General features: G+C 39.1%; 1 protein-coding gene across 1 annotated transcript; it reads left to right on the forward strand.

The window, feature by feature from the left end:
• The first annotated feature begins 6,890 nt into the window (after positions 1–6,890).
• On the forward strand, positions 6,891–9,256 carry LOC104433479 (cytochrome P450 71B36). Its single transcript, XM_010046240.3, has 3 exons — positions 6,891–7,522; positions 7,880–8,225; positions 8,431–9,256. The coding sequence occupies exons 1-3, from the start codon at positions 6,930–6,932 to the stop codon at positions 9,052–9,054; spliced, it is 1,563 nt and encodes a 520-aa protein (XP_010044542.2). The 5' UTR covers positions 6,891–6,929; the 3' UTR covers positions 9,055–9,256.
• Positions 9,257–20,884: the final 11,628 nt, after the last annotated feature.

Genomic DNA, 20,884 nt, shown 5'->3' on the forward strand with positions numbered 1-20,884 from the left:
GCACTAAATTGGACAAGGGAATCAACATCGGTATATATTGATTAATAGTTGAAATGGATCCGATCATATGCCAGTTGCCATGAGTTTAGAAAAGGAAAGAGATTTATGGCCCATAGAATTAATTGTGGGCGGTACATCACGAAAGGAAAAAAAAAAAAAAAAAAAAAAAAAAAAACAAAAATCATAATCATGTAAAAATTAGCGTGCATTCAAACTTACTTGCACTAGTAAAAAGTCGCTAATCACATAAAGATGCTATTAATTTTAGATGTATCAATAGTTAATACAGTAAATGAAACCTTACTATTGCGTGAATGTATTACCCAGCACATTAAAATTCTTACCACCGTTCTATATTAAGATTCATCAGCTTTGGAAAAATTCTTATTATTCTTTTTTGGGAGAAAGCCACGAGAAACCCTAAACTTTGCCTAAAGTAACACATTTACCCCAAACTTTTTTTTATGACGTGAAAAACCCTGAACTTTGCCAACCGTGACATATTTACCTCAAACTTTTTTTTTTTGTGACACAAAAAACCCTGAACTTTTGTTATGTAATACATTTACCCCAAAATTATAGGGCATTTTGGTCTTTTAATTTTTTTTAAAATTTTTTTTCCTTTTTTTTTCTTCTCTCTTTCCTTCGCCAGTTGGCCGGCGGAGGGAAGCCTGTGTCCGGCGAGGGTTGCCCTCGCCGGCGTTGAGCGAGGGTCACACTCACCGGCGTTGGGTTAGGGCGGCCCTCGCTGGCGTCAGGCGAGGGCCACCCTCACCTGCATCGAGCGAGGGTGTCCTTACCCTCCCAGATTTGGCGAGGGCCGTCCTCGCCTAACGCCATCGAGGGCCACCCTCGCTTGCGTCCGGCGAGGGTGTCCCTACCCGCCGGCGGCGTCGGGCGAGGGTGCCATCGCCAAATCGGCGAGGATAGGGGTGTGCAAAATACCCGGGAACCGCCTGGACTGCCCGGAACCGGATCGGAACCGCCCAAAATTGGCGGTTCTTGAGGGAACCGGTTCGGTTCCCGGTTCCATGGGCGGATCCGCCCACCCGGACCGAACCGAAACCTTTTTAATATTAAAAAGAAATTACTAAAAGAAATCCTAGATTATATCTCATCTCCTCACTCCCTTCGTCTTCGGTTCTCTCTCTCTTTGTTTCTTTCTCGGTTCTTCCTAATCCTATTGCCATTTCGATTCCTCCCTGAGCATTGACGCCACCGCCGTTGCTCCTCCACCGCTGCTGTTCGCCCTCTCGCGTCGGCCGCCACCCGCCACAGCTTCGAAAAATTGTTTCGTCACCGTTCTATGTTGAAAACCCGACCATAGACCTCCTCCCTCCTTCCCAACTCATAGACTCGACCGTTCTATGTTGAAAACCAAACTTGTTTCGCGTCAAGATCGGTTCCAAGGATCCACCCGGGAACCGGACCAGACTAGCGGTCCGGATCCCGGGTGGATCCATGTAATAAATGGGTGGATCCCGGTTCCAATTTTTCGGAACCGGTCCTTAGCGGGCGGTTCCCAGTTCTAGGTCGGGAACCGCCCGTCCGGACCATGCACACCCCTAGCGAGGGAGGCCCTTGCCAGATCTGGCATGGGAGGCCCTCGCCCGACGGTGGAGAGGGCGACCCTCGCTGAACGTCGGCTCGGCTCCGCTATGGCTAGCAGAGGAAAGAAGAAGAAAAAAAGAAAAAAAAAAGAAAAAGGAAAAAATAGAATAAAAAGACAAAAACGCCCTTGATAGGGTAAATGTGTCATGGTTTGAAAAGTTTAGGATTTTTCACGTCACAAAAAAAGTTTGAAATAAATGTGTTATTTTGAGCAAAATTCAGGGTTTTCGTGACTTTTTTTTTTTTTTTGTATAAATATAACGTGTGTTTTTCAATTTGCTTAATAACTTTATTATCAAAAGGTAAGTTTCTAACGTTTTAGTGCTTGTACCTTTTCCGGGACAAGATTTCTTTTTTTTTTTTAGTCCGAGACAAGATATTAACTAATATAGAAAAAAGTTCCGTTGAAGAAAGGGTAGATAAGGCAACTATAATCATCAACTCCCTCTAGGCATTATCATTAGGATTACACTCTCATTACATAATATTTAATTTTTGTTATACCTACTTTACTATACCTGCAATCTGAAGGTTTGAGGCTTGCAAGTGCATCACCATAGCCCCATCAAGTTACTAGTAATCAGAATATCTCTTCACACGAAGTATGTCATAGTTAAGTAACTAAACATGAGCCCTCTCGTCATTCATTTTGTAATGTTTTTTTTTTTGGTAATCCAGGGAACCCCGTCAGCCGTTCGTCACCTTACGGCGGTACATAGCCGCCAAGTAAACCCTGGAGTGATGCTAGCGGAGGACCCACCACCCCGACATCACGCTTAAGACGCCGATGCTTCCACTGGGTTTTGACCCTTGCACCTTTCCCCCAAGGTTCAAGGTCTTATCCAACTTCGCCACCAAGGCTGGTGGTATTCATTTTGTAATGTTTGATCCCACGATATTTATTATTTATCTACAATACAAGGATCTATTTCCATTTTTAGGTTCATGGCAACATGAAAACCACCCTATTGTATTTTGGTGAAATGGCACAAGCGATCCACCTAGTTTTTACCAGAAATTCAAAACCATCCGTCAGTTACTTTTTTTGTTTTTGCCCAAAATGGTCCTTACTTTCTAAAAAGTGTCATTGTTATACTTAGGTTAAACTTGGCCACTAGAGTGATAAGTTGGCAGTCGAGAAAAAGAAGTGGCAATCTGCGAACACATCTCACCGTTCTTAGTGGTACATATTTTTGCTGCCGTGGTCACAAAAGTAAAAAACCAAGAAGTGGACGAGGGACTCGGTGGTTGCGCGATCGCCACCGCTGCAGGGATCTTGCCATCTCAATTTAATCTCAGTTGCAAGCCGACGATGGTCGCCTTTCAACGGCGACCACCATGACAATGGCCTCAAATCCTGCAGGCACGCATAGAAACAGAGGGCACAACGCCGATTGAAATTTCAAGCTGAGTCGTGCGACCACTATGACGGGGTTACCCGAGGGGCGCTACCATTATGTGAGAGAGAGAGAGAGAGAGAGAGATTGAGAGAGAGAGTGAGAGAGAGAAGTGCCATAACTTTCAAACGGTACACTTAAGTGCCTTTTTTTTTCGAGTGGGACACTTAGTGCCACCTCCGGCGACCCTTGCCGGAAATCCTACATGGCAATTTTTTATTATTATTTTTTGCCTACGTGGCTCGCCTGAGCTCCAAATCAGCATAAAAATAATAAAAAAATAATAAAAATTTAAAAATTTTAAAAATTTTAATTTTAAAAAATTTTAAAAATTTAAAAAAAAAAAATTTAAAAATTTTAAAAAAATTTAAAAATTTAAAAAAAAAATTTAAAAATTTTAAAAAAATTTAAAAATTTTAATTTTAAGAAATTTAAAAAAATTTAAAAAATAAGAAAATTTTAAAAATTTTAATTTTAAAAATAAATAAATAAAAAGGGGGGTGAAGGGCGGCGGAGGGCCGAGCCCCGCGCCGCCGCCTCCCGCCATCGCCGGGAAGGGCCGACAATGGAGGGGAGGGTCGGCGGGGTCGCGGCCCCGGCCGGCCGACGGCGAGGGCTCGCAGCCCTCACCGGATCGCGGCGAGGGCCGCGACCCTCGCCCGAGATCTCGGCGAGGGCTCGCGGGCCCTCGCGCCGGTCGGCCTCCTCCCGCCGCCGCCGAGAAGGGCCGCCTAAGAACGGAGTGTGGAGGGTCGGCCGGGGTCGCGGGCCTAGCTGTGGGTCGGCGAGGCCGGCCGACCGGCGGCGAGGGCCCGCGAGCCTCGCCCGGATCGGGGCGAGGGTCGCGGCCCTCGCCGCGATCCGGAGGGCTGCGAGCCCTCGCCGTCGGGCCGACCGTGGGGCCGGCGACCCGGCCGACCCTCCCCCTCCATCGCCGGCCCTTCCCGGCGACGGCGGGGGCGGCGGCGGCGGCGAGGGCTCCCTCGCCTGCCCCTTCGACCCCCTTTTTTTTTCTTAATTTTTTAAAAATTTTAAAATTTTCTTAATTTTTAAATTTTTCTTAATTTTTTAAAATTTTTAATTTTTTTTAATTTTTGAATACTTTATAATTTAATTAATTTTTATATTATTAATTACACGTAGACACAAAACGGCGTCGTTTTTGCGTTTTTCTCCGCCACGTCGGCGTGCAAAACGACGCCGTTTTGGACTAAACTCGCCGGAAAATTGCCACGTCGCCATTTGGCCGGATTTTCGCGAGTGGCACTTAAGTGTCCCATTTTGCTCGATGATGGCACTTTCTAGTGTACCATTTTAAAGTTATGGAAAGTGTCCTGGGCGCCAAGTTATAAGACTCAGGTGTCCTCACCTCGAGAGATTGAGAGAGAGAGTGAGAGAGAGATGTCTAAAAATGAAAAATAAAGTTCACTGATCCCTTTCAAATCAAACTCGTCTTTTTATTAAAAAATAAAGATCCGCATCGCTTTTTTTTTTTTGTCGCTTTATATATATATATATATTATATATATATATATATATATATATATATATATATCAGGATCAAGTCCATGTCAAAAATTCTTCGTTGGAATGGCACCAAAGACGGATGGCGATACTTTAAAAAAGTATGGGGCCCATTTCGAACAAACAAAATAGACGGACGGTTTTGAATATCGAACAAAAGTAGAGGGATCACCGACACTATGGTAACGCATTTGCATTAACAATCAATAATCTCCATCACATCCATTTTACTTAGTTTTCGTCCCAGTTAGTGAAGATGACGTGCACTTACACTGTGTTTGTTTGGTGGTATCATGATTCCTCATGAATCACAAGGAATAGCTTGGAAAAGAACACATAAAATGTCAAAACTTGACATTGAAGGGCAATTAACTATCAAAAGTTACGAAAATGACATTCAAGTGCCAAAATCATAGCAAAATTGATAAGTTAAGTGCCAACAACAAAAAAAATCCGACCAAAATATTGATGTGGCAATTTTCCAGTTAGACAAGTGCAAAACAACATTATTTTGCGTTAGACAAATGCAAAAGCGACACCGTTATGTGCTACTAATATGAATAAATAATTAATATAAATACTAAATAAATAAATTTTAAAAATTAAATTTAAATATTTAAAAAAAGGGAGGAAGGTGGAGGTTGCAAGTGGCGAGGGCTTTTTTTAATTAAATTAATATAAAATTCAATAAAAGAGAAGAACGTTGTTTTGGTGAATAGTTGCTGACTTAGCTCTTCGACATGTACGTAAACAAGTTATATTATTAAAAAATTACCACATAGAATTTTCAGTCACCTTCGCTAAACTTGACACTCAGATATTTCATTTTTCAAAAAAGTGTTACTTCCATGACTTTTAACACTTAAGTGTCATTTTGTACCAAATTTTGGTACTTCATATGTCTGTCTTTCAGGGTTGGGTGATTGAATCAAGATTACCATGTTTATGTCGTGTGAAGTGTTCTAACCGAAAAGGAAAAAAGGGAAATCTATCGGGAAGTGTCATGAAAGGGTGGTAATAAGTGAAGCTCCTCAAGCGACTTGACTCCATATCTTAATTCATGTGATTTTTTTTTTTATTGAGGGTTTTATCCGATTTGAGTAGTTCGTATAGTAGATGCAATTAAATTTTGGATTTTCACTTTGCTGTGGTTGAAATTCTATGTAGCGGCCCAATCCATCTTATCTTTTATAAGTCCATTCGAGTACAAACCCTCCAATTACTTCGCGAGTCAATATCAAGTCTAATTAATTGAGCTTAAATCAAAGTATCGAGTATAATGAGGAGATTGTGATGTATGAACTGATTTTATTTATTAGTGGAAAATAAATGACTTTCCTTCACTAGAGTCTGTCCTCAAAATTATTTGAGTTCGATTCAAGTTTTGAATGAAGCTATTGGCTGATTCAGTCAAGCTTGAAGGTAAAAAATCAAGCTCGACCGAGCTCGAGTCGAATTTCTCAAATAATTTTTTAACGATAATTATTCAAGTGGAGGAAAGCTCGGAGTCGGCTCGGAGTCGACTTAGACTCTACTGTTTACTTGCCTAAGAAGGAAGTAATCTAATTAAAATCAATGAATTTTTCCAGGGGTTGAAAGAAAAACTCTATCAAATTGAGTTTAAGTGGTTGCATGTTGAAAAAAGTCCATTAAGTGGAAAAATATTTAGGATTAATACCAAGAAAAATCACAAATGATTACACTCATGATAAATTTACTTCAACCTAATATTTTGATAACAAAAAACCTCAAATTAGTACCCTTATAATAAATTAAATGAGGGTAAAGTTATTATAAATATATTAGTTTTGAATTTTTGTAATCAAAAAATTAATTTGAGATAAATTAATTATAAGTGCATCAGTTTGGGAATTTACCTTGTTTTGTTAACCTAAATATCTATAAAGTATAACTATATGGGAAATATGTTGACTCTTTTAAATCATCCTCTTCGTCCGTTTTTTCATAATTTCTTGTCAACATAGCAATGTGCTTTATTGGAATTTTGTCAACAAAATTTGGAGATCATGAATTTTTTAGGTCGTTTTTTTAAGTGAAGGATTTAACACGTCAATCATATACCCTTTTTTTCGAACACCCATTCTAGCTAATAATGTCGAAACAACTTCGATTGGATGAAGAGGTAGATTTCAATTAAGGATCAATATCTTTATTTTATATTATTTTATTTTGAATCAACGTCATATCAATGCAATTACGCTATCAATTAGTAGCCTTAGGGTAAGCAAATATTAAGTGTAACTTTCGCCAATTTCCTATAAACAGATTCTTCAGCATCCATTTTATATTGGCCTTCACCCTCACCCCTCACACTATTTAACCATCCCAAACAAGCTCAAATTGTAGGTACTTTCACAGCCCATAACCATCCCAATAATGGCTCTTCTCATCCTCCTCACATGGTTTTCTCTGTTCCTTCCTCTCCTCATCCTCTTCGCGAAAAGCTTCAACAACAGAAACAAAACTGCAACGAAGACTATGACTACAACGACCAAGAAGCAGAAGAAACTCCCTCCAGGGCCTCCACCACTCCCCATCATAGGCAACCTCCACCAGCTCGGCCACTTGCCTCACCAGTCTCTATGGAAACTCTCTAGACAGTATGGCCCCGTCATGCTCATCCACCTCGGCTGTGTACCCACAATCATCATCTCCTCCCCCAGTGCTGCTAGGGAGGTCCTCAAGATCCACGACCTCGATTGTTGCAGCCGCCCACGGCTACTCGGCACAGGACGCCTCTCTTATGACCACCTTGACATCGCCTTCATTGAGTACGGCGATTATTGGAGGGAGGTGAGGAAGCTGTGCCTGCTCAACTTGCTTAGCGCCAAGCGAGTTCAGTCCTTCCGGTATATCAGGGAAGAGGAGGTAGGTTCAATGATCGAGTCAATCGCAAAATCAGCACGGAGCGGAACTCCAATCAATATGAGAGAGAAGTTCATGGCTTTGACGATTAGCATCACTTGCAGGTTGGGCCTAGTCGTTTAGTTGATGAGGCGAGTTGAGTCATGTCGACTAAGTTACTACTTGAACTCACCTCAATTCTTCGTGTTTGACCATATTGAGCTTGTTTCTTTGAACTTGAGCTCGAATTGATAACGTCTTCTGGGTTCAGGCTTGACTATGCTTAATTATACGCAGTTAGGCTTACGAGCTACCTGAATTATGTAGCTGTTATCAAGTTCAAACTTGATTCAAGTAAATGCATCAACCGGGAAAACTCGACTGAAAATCAGAAAAGATTTGAGCCAAAGCTTGTCTAGCCTGAGAGCGAAGAAAGAATCGCCCATATATAACTTTGAATCGTTTGCACACCTTACATGCAGGGTCGCATTTGGGAAGAAGTTTCCGTGGATGGAGCTCAACGATGGAAAGTTTATGGACGTGATTCACGAGGCAACAGCGATGTTGGGAAGCTTCTCGGCATCTGATTTTTTCCCTCGATCCGGCTGGATTGTGGACAGGTTCACAGGGCTCCATGCGAGGTTGGAGAAGAGCTTTCGCAAGCTGGACAATTTCTATCAGAAAGTGATCGAAGAGCATCGGAACGCATATAAGAGCAACGAGGAGGAGGAGGAGGACATTGTCGATTTGCTGCTGAAGATGGAGAGAGATCGGACTGAGCTCGCGGGAGTTCAACTCAAGGAAGATAACATCAAGGCCATCTTCATGGTACATTCCACAGTCGCTACATATTACCTATTGTAGATCATATACACAATCGAGAAGTAAACTCGAAGGTTCTTTATATTGCAGGATATAATTCAATTACTTCTTAAGTGAATACTCCTATCCTTCTCGGATATAAATGGTTTATACGGCAAAAATTAATATACGTGTCTTTTTTTGTGAATCACGTCTTCATGGTCACATCCAGAATATATTTCTAGCTGGAGTGGATACCAATGCAATTCTCATGGACTGGACAATGACCGAGCTAGCTAGGAACCCGAGGACGATGCAAAAAGTTCGAGAGGAGATCAGGAGTTGTGTTGGAAACAAGAAATTCGCCGTAGAAGATGACCTTCCCAGGCTCAAATATCTCAAGTTAGTACTCAAGGAGGTAATGAGGTTACATCCTCCAGCTGTACTACTACTCCCGAGGGAAACCGTGGGCCACTTCAACTTGTTTGGCTATGATGTCGACCCAAAGACCCGTGTCCACATCAACGTGTGGGCCATTGGGCGAGACCCGAGCATGTGGAAGGACCCTGAGGAGTTTGTGCCTGAGAGGTTCGAGAATAGTCCAATCGACTACAGTGGGAATCATTTCGAGCTGTTACCATTTGGGGCCGGGCGAAGAGGATGCCCCGGGATTTCAATGGGGATGGCAATGATCGAGCTAGCGCTCACCAATGTCTTGCACTCCTTCGACTGGGAATTGCCACAGGGAATGACGGAGGGAGATGTGAGCATGGAGGAAGGGGCTGGCCTGACCATACCCAAGAAAGTGCCACTTACTCTGCTGCCAGTTACACCATTTTATAAAACCGATGCATGACAAAATCGTATTAAGCGAAAAACATTATATTTCACAGTGTTTTGTACTTAATTATGATCAATTGCCTTAAGGGTGCATGGTACGATGTTATAGCGTACGACGTCTCCATACATATAGTATATTGCTTCTTAGGCAATTAATGGAAAGGCCCATTTGGGGAGTTTGTGCATTGGGACTATAGAGTGAGAATTCTATTTTCTTTCTATAGCATAGCATAATGAAGTTTTTTTTTTTTTTTTTTTTTTCGGATTATTGGTCATGCGAATCACTTGTGGGCTAACAAATTGTACTTGTATCCCCTGTATGCAAATTACTTTGAGATTTAAAAGTCTTTTAGTTGGATGTGTTTGTTTAACATCAATTTTGTTTCTGATGAAGAGCTTTAATGTCCCTCAAATCTCTTACTAAGAAGAGCCATGGCATGTCATTAGAAAGTTCTGTAATCCTAACATAGAAGTCTAGCTTTTATTCATTTGAAGTGTACTCCCATTTATTGAAATAATTTTTCAAAACATAGGGACTTTCAAGTTAAATACGGATTTGTTGACATTGCATATTAGTTTTTTTTTTTTCTCACAATATGTAAATATATTGAAAGAATATAAATCTCTCTAACTTTAAAGGAGACAAACTTCTGATCATTTTAGAGTAAAGGATGGTAAGGTAATTTAACCAAACTTTGTGCCTTTTAAGACCACAATCCGGGCCTTTTTTTTTTCTTTTCTTTTTACAATAAGGTAGGAAGGGATGACATGACAACTACTCCTCTAAATATTACTATAAGATTTGACACTTGTTACGAAATGTATAGTTTAAGTCATACCTTCTCAGTCCATATTTATAGTTAGAGCTCATTATCGCAGCTAAATAGACATGCCAAAAATCAGAGAGTCTCTCCCAATGAGGTACTAAATGTCTAGATCCTCGATTTCTTCATAGATTTTACTTTTCTTTCTAGCCAAACAAAACTAATAGGGAAATGATTAGCTAACCATACCGTTAGCTTAGGAAACAGATGGTGAACCCTCCAACACACATTTCCCCATGCTTGGGCTTCGCTTGGCAAGTTTTCACATGCTTGTGCTGGAGAAAGAAAACTTTTGTGGCTTTCCTTTGACCGTGAGACAGTCAGACCGTCACGCTAGAGAGACCCTTTTCTTTTCGTTGTCAAAGTCTAATTCCGATTTCGACTCCAACGTGAAAAATATCAAAGCGGCCTACAACGCCAAAGCCATTTCCAAAAACGAAGGATTCGGCTTTCAGCTTTCATGCTTATACACAATTCAATTGAGAAAGGGTTGGTTCAGTCAACTCAAACTCGAAAAAAATTTAACAATTATTTTTCTCTTGAAGGATAATCTGCCTCCGGTTTGCACAAATCAAGTAATATTAGTTTGGGTCCCTCTAGGGAAATGATTATCTAACTGTACCGTTAGCTTAGGAAACAGACGATGAACCCTGCATCACACATTTCCCCATGCTTGTCCTTCGCTTGGCAAGTTTCCACATGCTTGCGCTGGAGAAAGAAAAAGGGGTCCCTCTAGCATGTCGGTCTGACCGTCTCACGGTCAAGGGAAAGCCACAAAAGTTTTCTTTCTCCAGCACAAGCAAAGAAAAGGATAGTGTGGACTTATTGATTGTGTCAGAGGAAGAAAAGAAACAAATAAGGAAATTAACCTCTCTGGGTCGGCAATGCTGCTCCATTGTTGATGAGTGAGCTTGTTCGTGAATTTGTTGGATAACACTTAAATTGGGTCTTCCTTCGTGACGAAGAATATGTGTGTCAATGTTGAAAAAATCTTGTGATAAGATTTATTAATTTCTTTTGAGAGTTTGAGAGATTATGTGGTAAGGAATTATGGAGTTAAACACTATACAAGTTATTATATTTAATTTGGGATTAAGAAACATTGAGAATAACTTATTGATTCGAGCATAAATGTCATCCCGTTGTATTGCTTTATTTATAGTGAAATCTTTTGCCACTCTTCCTATAGACATAGATCACACTGACCAAACTACGTATATATGATGTTCAATTTATCTTCTTGTATTTATTTTAATCTTGGATGCTTGTTTCTACAGTAGTAGTTTTGAATTCTCAAATAAGATCATACTTCGGTCTCTTGTGAAAAAAAGTATCAAAAAAGTCTTAAACTATCGTATTAGTACCAATTCAATTTTTTTTAATTGAACCAATTTAATTATGAATCTTTTGCATCTATGCAAATTGAGTCAATCCTATCAATTTTGGTAAAAAAAACTGTTGGATAAATCTTTCTGGAATATTTTGAAGCTAACAAAACGTTTCTATCAGTCTAGTCTGAAGTTTTGCAGACTCTTTTATTAAAGTCTGAAGACCTCCGGAACTACCAGACTCAAGACTCAAAGTGTATTCTCATTGACAATTTCTAATCCGTTGAAGAAAGGCTATCCAGAACTACTTCATTAAGGATTTAGCCTTATCGACTGGAGAAGATCTCTTGGCTAGATATGACATAACGGATTCCTTTATTCAAATCGAGAATGATTAAAGATCTGATGATTGGCGAAGTATTCTTGGAAGGTTCTACTTATGGAAACCAAGATCCTGATTGTATGGGCGAGTAGGATTGATGGGCTATCGACATGTTCCTTTAATAGCTCGAATAATCTTCCTAATTGATTCTGTCCAACGGGAGGATTTGAAGAATTCATTTGGTAAGTGCCAACGGGTATGAAGGTATAAAGGAGTATAAAAGGAAGACGTTCCAAGTGTTCGAGGAGTGTACGATAGAAGAATTCCAAAGTCTGAAGCTCTTTGATTCTTAGTCAATTCATTTGCTAAGCGAAATCTTGTACGCAAAAGAGAGTCTATACTTTGAGATACCTTGAGGAAGTGTGATAGAATATCTACACTGTGGAATCAAGAGAAAGCAGTGTTGTAAGATCTCTTTTGTTCATAGTGAAATCCAGCCAGTGGGCTGTCAATACAGAAGAGTGGACGTAGGCTTGAAATAAGCCAAACCACTATAAACCTTGTGTTCAATTTTCTCTTATCTACTCTCTGCTTTACTTTAATCATAGTTCGATTTGTTAACTAAATGAGAGCTTCCTTTCTGATTTGTCTAGTATTGCTTTCATATCTTGAGAAATTATTTAAACACCTATTCACTCCCTTCTAGGTGCTATTACTAGCTATATCAATTGGTATCAGAGCTTGTATACTCACTTTGTTTGAAGTGTTTTACTTCAGAGTTAAAGATTCATGGCTAGTATGCTAGCTCCAGGGCTGGTGGAAGGGCAGAGCAATACCAGACCACCTTACTTTGATGGAAATGATTACAACATCTGGAAAAACAAGATGAAAGCGTTTCTACGATCAAAGGATCCTCTAGAATGGGACGTTGTAGAAAAATGAATCACTCCTAAAGCTGCATCTGTCACAGAAAGAGGAAAAGAAATTGTTGAGTCAAGTGAAATGACTCAGGAAGAGATAATCAAGAGACAAGCTCTTGATGCAAAATCAATTTATTCTTTATATTGTGCTTTATCACCTACTGAATATAATAGAATATCTTCTTGTGATACAGCAAAAGAAGTCTGGGATATATTATATATCACTTATGAAGGAACTGATCGAGTGAAAGAGACCAGAATCAATATTCTCCTCGGTCAATATGAAGCCTTCAAAATGAAATCAGGAGAATCTATAACTGACATGTTTAGTCGTTTTACAGAAATCGTGAATGGTCTTCAAAATCAAGGTCAACCAATTTCTGATCCCATGAAGGTAAACAAGTTACTGCGTGGACTCTCCAAGGATTGGAATCACATAAAAACCTCAATAAGAGAGACACAATGAATCATGCCACTATCTGTCGATGAGTTGGTTGGAACTCTTCAGTCTTATGAAGTGGAACAAATCAATGAAGACGAAGATCCTAAAGGTAAGAAATCCATTGCATTAAAATCCAATGATGATTTTGATGTCACAGATTCTGAAGACAATATGGATGATGAGGAGCTTGCTCTCATGATAAGAAGATTCAGAAAGATGAATAGAAAATGAAGAAAATTCAATCCAAAGAAACAGAGTTTTCAAAAGCAACAGACCAAGTCTGTTGATGATGATGAATCAAACAAAGATGTAATCTGCTTTGAATGTAAGAAAAAGGGACACATCAGACCCAACTGTCATCTTCTGAAAAGGAAAAAAGGAAAAGCTTAAAAGTATCGAAAGGCTCTTAAAGCAGAAACCTGGAGTGATACAAAGTGTGAAGAAAGTGATGATGATTATGCCAATATATGTCTAATGGCACAATCGGATCCCGAATCAAACTCCGAGACAGACTTAGATTCGGACGGTGAATTTGAGGTAAGTAACTTTAAAATCCCTGTTAAAGTTTCCAAATACATTGATGAGCTTTGTTTTAGTCTTAAGACTTCTCTTAAAAGGATTTCCGAACTTAAAAATGAAAACTTTGCACTAAAACAACAGGAAAATGTTTTGAAAGAAAAGTTGAAACATCTAGACACGAATGTTCCTACTGTTAAAGAAAGCGAAGATAATCTACTGAAAGAAAATGCATTTTTAAAAAATGACTTATCAAATATTTCAAAAAGATTTTCAATAGGATATGAGAAACTTGAAAAAATTCTTTCAGCACAAAGACCTCATTTCAATAAATGGTTTAGGAATGACAACAGAAACCATTCCTTTAATTGATTTTCCTAAAGTGAAGGAAAGAATTCAGCAGAGACCTTCAAAGACATTTTACAAAAATCATTTTCAAAAAGTATTTGTAAAACTAGTGGATCGAAATGCTCTCAGATGTTCAAAGTGCAATAGTGCAGATTATTATGAAAAAGAGTGTCCTATGGTTTGGAAACCTGTTAAGAAAGTATGGGCAAAAACTGCATATCATACTAACACCAATGGACCCAAGAAAATATGGGTACCAAAGAAAGCTTGAGTTTCTCTTTTAAATACACGTTACTATCAAGAAAAAAAGGTAAAATGGTATATGGATAGTGGATGCTCAAGACATATGACAGGAGACTCAAATTGCTTCATAAAGCTCGTTCAAGTAAATGGTGGAAAAGTCTCATTTGGAGGAAACAACAAAGGAAGAATTGTGGGATTTGGAACTGTAAAGATTGGAAACCTCACAATAAGCAATGTTTCCCTAGTGGAAGGACTCAACTACAATTTGCTCAGTATCAGTCAGCTGTGTAACACTGGTTTCAAAATCAATTTTCAAGAGGGAATATGTTCAGGAACTAGTAAAGACTCTACTCAGTCATTCATGGGCTGAAGACATGGAAATATCTACCTCTTGGATGTGAAACCAGATGAATCGTAATGTCTAATCTCAATTCAAGATGAAGCGAGCTTATGGCACAGAAAGCTTAGGCACATCAATATGAAGCAGATAGCCAAAATTTCAGCAAAGAAGCTTGTTCGTGGTCTACCCAAATTATCATACCAAAAGTCTGATCTATGTACACCATGTGTATTGGGAAAGCAGGTAAGAAATTCCTTTAAACTAATAAACCAAGTTTCCACTAATCGTGTACTGCAGCTTCTGCATATGGACCTTTTCGGACCAACCAGAACTCAGAGTATCGGAAGATTCTATGCAGAATGAATCTACTCAGACTCATCTTGAATAATCTGAACCTGCTCCAGACTCTGAAAGACCAGCAACAAATGGTTATTGAAGATTCAAATGAAGGAAGTGATCATCAACCTGACAAATCAACCAGTAACTGGAAGCATAAGTCCAGTCATCCCAAAGACCTCATTATTGGCGACATTAATGAAAGAATTCACACAAGATCCAAAAGGCGCGAAGAGTCTAGTGCTGTGGCTCTTATTTCTAAAATTGAACCAAAAAGCATAGAAGAAGCTTTATCTGATGAAAGCTGGATTGAAGCTATGTAAGAAGAACTCAGACAATTCAGTATTAATAATGTCTGGGAGTTGACTCCTAAACCAAAAGGTAAATCTATTATTGGAGCTAAATGGTTTTTCAGGAACAAGATGAACGAAAAAGGTAAAGTCGTAAGAAACAAAGCAAGACTCATGGCCAAGGGATATACGCAAGAAGAAGGGATAGACTATGATGAAACTTACGCACCGGTAGCAAGGTTAGAAGCAATTCGATTATTACTTGCTTTTGCTTGTTATAAGAATTTCAGGTTATTCCAAATGAACGTCAAAAGTGCTTTCCTGAATGGATTTATCCATGAGGAAGTCTATGTGGAACAACCACCTGGGTTTGAAGACCCAAGGAAGCCAGACTCAATATTCAGACTGAAAAAAAACCTTGTATGGATTAAAGCAAGCACCCCGAGCTTTGTACGACAGGCTGAGTAAGTTTTTAATTCAAAATGGCTTTGAAAAAGGTAAAGTAGACACTACTCTGTTTATCAAAAGAGAAAGCAAAAGTTTTATGCTTGTTCAAATATATGTTGATGATATCATTTTTGGATCATCTAATGAAAGTTTGTGCAAGAAATTCTCTAAGTCTATGCAGGATGAATTTGAAATGAGCATGATGGATGAACTAAACTACTTTCTTGGACTTCAAGTGAAACAATTGAAGGAAGGGACTTTTATTCATCAAGAAAAATATGCTAATGATCTTGTCAAAAAGTTTGGTCTGGAAAATTGCAAAAAGACTGATATACCAATGTCAAGTTCCTTGAAGATAGACAAAGATGAAGGAGGAAAGAAAGTTGTCCAGAAGCTATATAGGAGTATCATCGGTTCAATTCTTTATCTTACAGCCTCTAGAACTGACATTTTGTTTAGTGTTTGCATTTGTACAAGATTTCAAGCAGACCCTAAAGAATCTCATCTAAGTGTTGCAAAGCGTATTATCAAATACATTGTTTCAACTTCAAGCATCGGCCTTTGGTATCCTAAAAATGGAGACTTTACTCTTCTTGGATATTCAGACGCAGATCTAGCCGGTTGCAGAGTTGATAGAAAGAGCACCTCGGATACTCGTCAGTTACTTGGAAGCATGACAGCGTCTTGGTTTTCAAGGAAGCAAAATATAGTAGCTCTTTCTACAGCAGAAGCAAAGTATGTAGCTCTTGGAAGTTGTTGTTCACAAATTCTGTGGATAAAACAACAGCTAAGAGACTTTGGAATTGAAGATTCATGCATGGAGATTAACTGTGACAACACCAGTGCAATCAATCTTACCAAAAATCCAATTCTTCACTCAAGAGCAAAGCGTATAGAGATTCGGCATCACTTCATTAGAGATCATGTTCAAAATGGAGAAGTTTCGATTTAATTTGTTGACTCAAAGAACCAACTAGCGGATATATTTACGAAGCCTTTGGAGAAAAATCAATTTGAAATCATCCGTTCCAGACTCAACATCTTGAAGCTTGAAGAAGTTAAAGTCTAGAGACTCTCAATCTTAGACAATCATGGTTCTTGACTGTAAGTTATTTTATTTTCTCTTATATTAAATCTCGTAGAGGTACGATCATTTATCCATTCATAATTGATTTATGCTATCTTCAATTTCCGTGAAAAGTGCAATTTTTCCTTTTTAAAAAGAGTTAATGGCAGTTATCTATTTTTGAAAAAGGCAGTTATTTTTTAAAAGGCATCTTTTAACCTTCCTTTACGACGTTTAGCATTTCCATGTTTCGACTGAGCTATATACAGTCAGTTCCTCTTCACTTAACTCCAAAACCCTAAAAAACATCGATCTTCCATTCCTGTCTTTTTCCCTTGTTTAATCTTCAACAAAGTTGTCATCTTTCTTGGAAAAGTCAAACAAGGAATCTCTCAAAAACTGAAAAAGATATTGTCTTCAAGAAAGTTTTCAAGGATCGCAAGCAGGGGACCACGGCGAATGAGTGAGAGGCCTACTCACTTTGATCTCACCGAGGAAGAGGAGTCACCAAGTCAGCAACAGAGCTCACAACATTCTCAGCAGCGTCATTCTCCACCATCTAGTCCACAAGATGCTGGTCATCAACAAGAGGAAGAAATCATTGAAGACGCATATCCTGTAAGAGTTCAAAAGCCCTCTTTTATTTATAAGCTTTACCGTGCTTTAAAGAGCATTGGTACTCCATTGAACTACATCGATGAGTTTCTTAAGGATAAGGGATATGGGAATGAGTACATCTTTTTGCGAAAAATGGAGAATTTGGAAATTGCTCCTAAGGGGTTGGCAGAAAAACCCTTGCAAATATCCCAAGTGATCCGCGTGTTTGGGGATTTAATCCGATAGATGGGAATGATGATGACTGATTGTATAGAGAATTTCAACCAAGAATGGGTGTTGCGGCGAAAATTCGAGGAAAAAGAACAGAGTTGTTTAGATCGAAGGAACATAAGGATTTATACTCCAAATTGTTGAAACGTGGAGTGATAAACCCTAGGAGTGTAGATTTTGATTTCCTTGATGCTGTGAATGTCAATTTGAGGGAAAAGTTCAGTTTTCTTCAACTTGAATAGTTCTGTTCTGACACCACAGAAGCCTATGCTTAATTAACTGCATATTTCTATTCAAATCTTAGTTTCTTGGATGCGAATAAAATCTCTTTTAGTGTCCGAGATCAGGACTTTGTAGTGGATGTTGATATATTGACGGATGTTATTGGGGTTGAGAGAGGGAGATATCAACCCATCAGTGTCTCTATAGCTCGTGCCACATTGGAACTTGTTAAAGACAGAATGACAGAGGGAAGGATTTCCTACTCAAGGATGCATGCGTTCAACATTCTGCTTCACAAGATTGTGATCAATTGCCTCAGACTGAAATCAACTTCCAAGACTGATGTTTCTAACTTAGAGGCAAAGCTGATGTACGCCATCAATGCTGGGAAAAAGTTCTCTTCCTCACACTATTCTGTTTCACATGTATAGAGCAGTGGTGAAGGACAAGGGCCAACTTCCTTATCTAGGTCTTGTGTCAAAGATATTTAGACATTTGAATATTCAGCCTCCATAAATTCTCTGTGTTCGACCATGTGACAAAATGGTGGTAGGACTAAAAATGGTGTCCAAAATGCGTATGAAAGAACTCGATAAGGCATTGGAGAAATTTAAGGAGAAAACCCCTGTCAAATCTCATCAAGTTTCTTCTACAGCAAAAAGAAAAGGGAAGAAACCCATGGTTGCTCCATCTAAGAAGAGAAAAGCTCTCATTACTGATGAAGATGATGAGGATGACCTCACAATTTCTGCTATAGCATTGAAGAAGCTGAGTCGTTCTGTTCCTAAATCAATGGAACAACAAGAGAAAGAAGCAGAGGAGAGAGAAGAACAGGAAAAAGAAGAAGAAATGGAAGTAGAGGAGGAGGAAGAAAAGGAGAAAGAAGCTGAAGAAAAAGAAACAGATGAGGAAAGGTTTGAAGAAGAAGAAGAAAGAGAAAATCAAAAGGAAGGAGAGCATGAGGAAAACTCTTCTCCACCTGAAGCCATGGAAACAGGGGGAGATGGTGAAAACAAAGGAATGTCCTCATATCCTATTACCAGTGAAGGAGTCAGTCGCTCTCCAGCAGATCCAGAAAACATTCATGCTTCTCAATTTCCTGAGGAGGGACATGGTGCTTCATCGCCAAATCTGCGTGATTATGCTGATATACCATCGTCTGCCTTTACTCCATCAGATCGTGCCGAAGCCAGTACGCAGACTGATAACTCAGCAGATTTTCACAGAATCATTGATGTTCTTTTGGAATTGCGGGGTCAGATATATGCTTTGGAAAGCGAAGTTCAGAACTTGAAGAATGCATGACAAGCTTCTTCCGTTTCATTGTCTGATCAGATCCAAGCCCTTGCTCTTCAGATTCAAGCCAATGCTAAAGGTGAAGAGGTGGATCAACTGAAGGAAGAATTGAAAAAGTTGGAAGGCATCATCCAGTCCATGGGAGATTTCCAGTTTGTTCGCATTCCCAAGCAAACTTGACTCCATTCTATTCCCATCTTAACTTCTTTTTATGATGATGACAAAAATGGGGAGAGATGCGAGATTTGAAATCTTTTTTGAAATCTTTGAACTTAAACTTGTTGAATTTTTAGTTTGTTTTGATATTTGACTTGTGTGTCTGTGTCTAGATGAGGATTGACTGAACGTGGATTTGGATTTGATTGCTGTTTATATTAAGTACTATTGATATCTTATGAATGACTTTACTCTCATGCAAGACTAACCTATTGTCTATGGTTGCGGATTCTAGTGTTATCATTAAGCTATTAATCTTTATGAGATATCTATATTTGCTTGAGTAATGTTTTGCAGGTCAAAGTTATTCAAATCTGCAAGAAAGTTTTGTCACCATAAAAAATGGGGAGATTGTTGGAGAAATCTTTCTGGAATATTTTGAAGCTGACAAAACGTTTCTATCAGTCTAGTCTGAAGTTTTGCATACTCTTCTATTAAAGTCTGAAGACCTCCGGAACTACCAAACTCAAGACTCAAAGTCTATTCTCATTGACAGTTTCTAATCCGTTGAAGAAAGGCTATCCAGAACTACTTCATTAAGGATTTGGCCTTATCGACTGGAGAAGATCTCTTGGCTGGATATGACATAACGGATTCCTTTATTCAAATCAAGAATGATTAAAGATCCGATGATTGGCGAAGTATTCTTGGAAGGTTTTACTTATGGAAACCAAGATCCTGATTGTATGGGCGAGCAGGATTGATGGGCTATCGACATGTTCCTTTAATAGCTCGAATAATCTTCCTAATTGATTATGTCCAACGGGAGGATTGGAAGAATTCCTTTAGTAAGTGCCAACGGGTATGAAGGCACAAAGGAGTATAAAAGGAAGATGTTCCAGGTGTTCGAGGAGTGTACGATAGAAGAATTCCAAAGTCTGAAGCTCTTTGATTCTTAGTCAATTTATTTGCTGAGCGAAATCTTGTACGCAAAAGAAAGTCTATACTTTGAGATATCTTGAGGAAGTGTGATAGAATATCTACACAGTGGAATCAAGGGAAAGCAGTGCTGTAACATCTCTTTTGTTCATAGTGAAATCTAGCCAGTGGGCTGTCAATGCAGAAGAGTGGACGTAGGCTTGAAATAAGCCGAACCACTATAAACCTTGTGTTCAATTTTCTCTTCTCTACTCTCTGCTTTACTTTAATCGTAGTTCGATTTGTTAACTAAATGAGAGCTTCCTTTCTGATTTGTCTAGTATTGCTTTCATATCTCGAGAAATTATTTGAACACCTATTCACCCCCTCTAGGTGCTATTACTAGCTATATCAAAAACCATCAATATAGATGTTGACCATCTTACGTGATATAAGTGACATTAATGCGGACAAAATTGATAACTTTTCAATATTTTTTCTGCATATTTTTGTTTTCGTTGTGTGATGATAATCACCCAGCACCTTCAATAGTAGTGCCACCTGGGAGGAAGAAGAGCGGAGGGGGCACCCCCGCCACCCGGGGGGCGATTTTATGCAGCCGTGCAATTTTTCTTCCTCTCATGAGAGAGGAACTTTCAAATGAATAAGAAAATTCACAAATCCAAATCAATTGAAGTCACAACTTTTATTTATTTATTTATTTTACTAAGAGTTCCACTTCATCTTTTTTTAATGGCATCAAGTCCACGTCAGCAAATCTGTCACTGGGATGGCACAAGAACAATCGGTGACATTTTTAAAAAGCACTAGGACAATTTTGAACAAACAACATAGAAGGACGGTTTTGAATTTCGAATAAAGGCGGATCGAGCAATAACAGTCAATAATCTCCATGACATCCATCTTACTTAGTTTTTGTCCCTGTTGGGTAGTGGATGCGCGCTTACACTGTATTTGTTTTGTTGGGGTACAGAGGTGGAACG

This window comes from Eucalyptus grandis, chromosome 2, assembly GCF_016545825.1.
Source record: "Eucalyptus grandis isolate ANBG69807.140 chromosome 2, ASM1654582v1, whole genome shotgun sequence".
Classification (NCBI taxonomy): domain Eukaryota; kingdom Viridiplantae; phylum Streptophyta; class Magnoliopsida; order Myrtales; family Myrtaceae; genus Eucalyptus; species Eucalyptus grandis.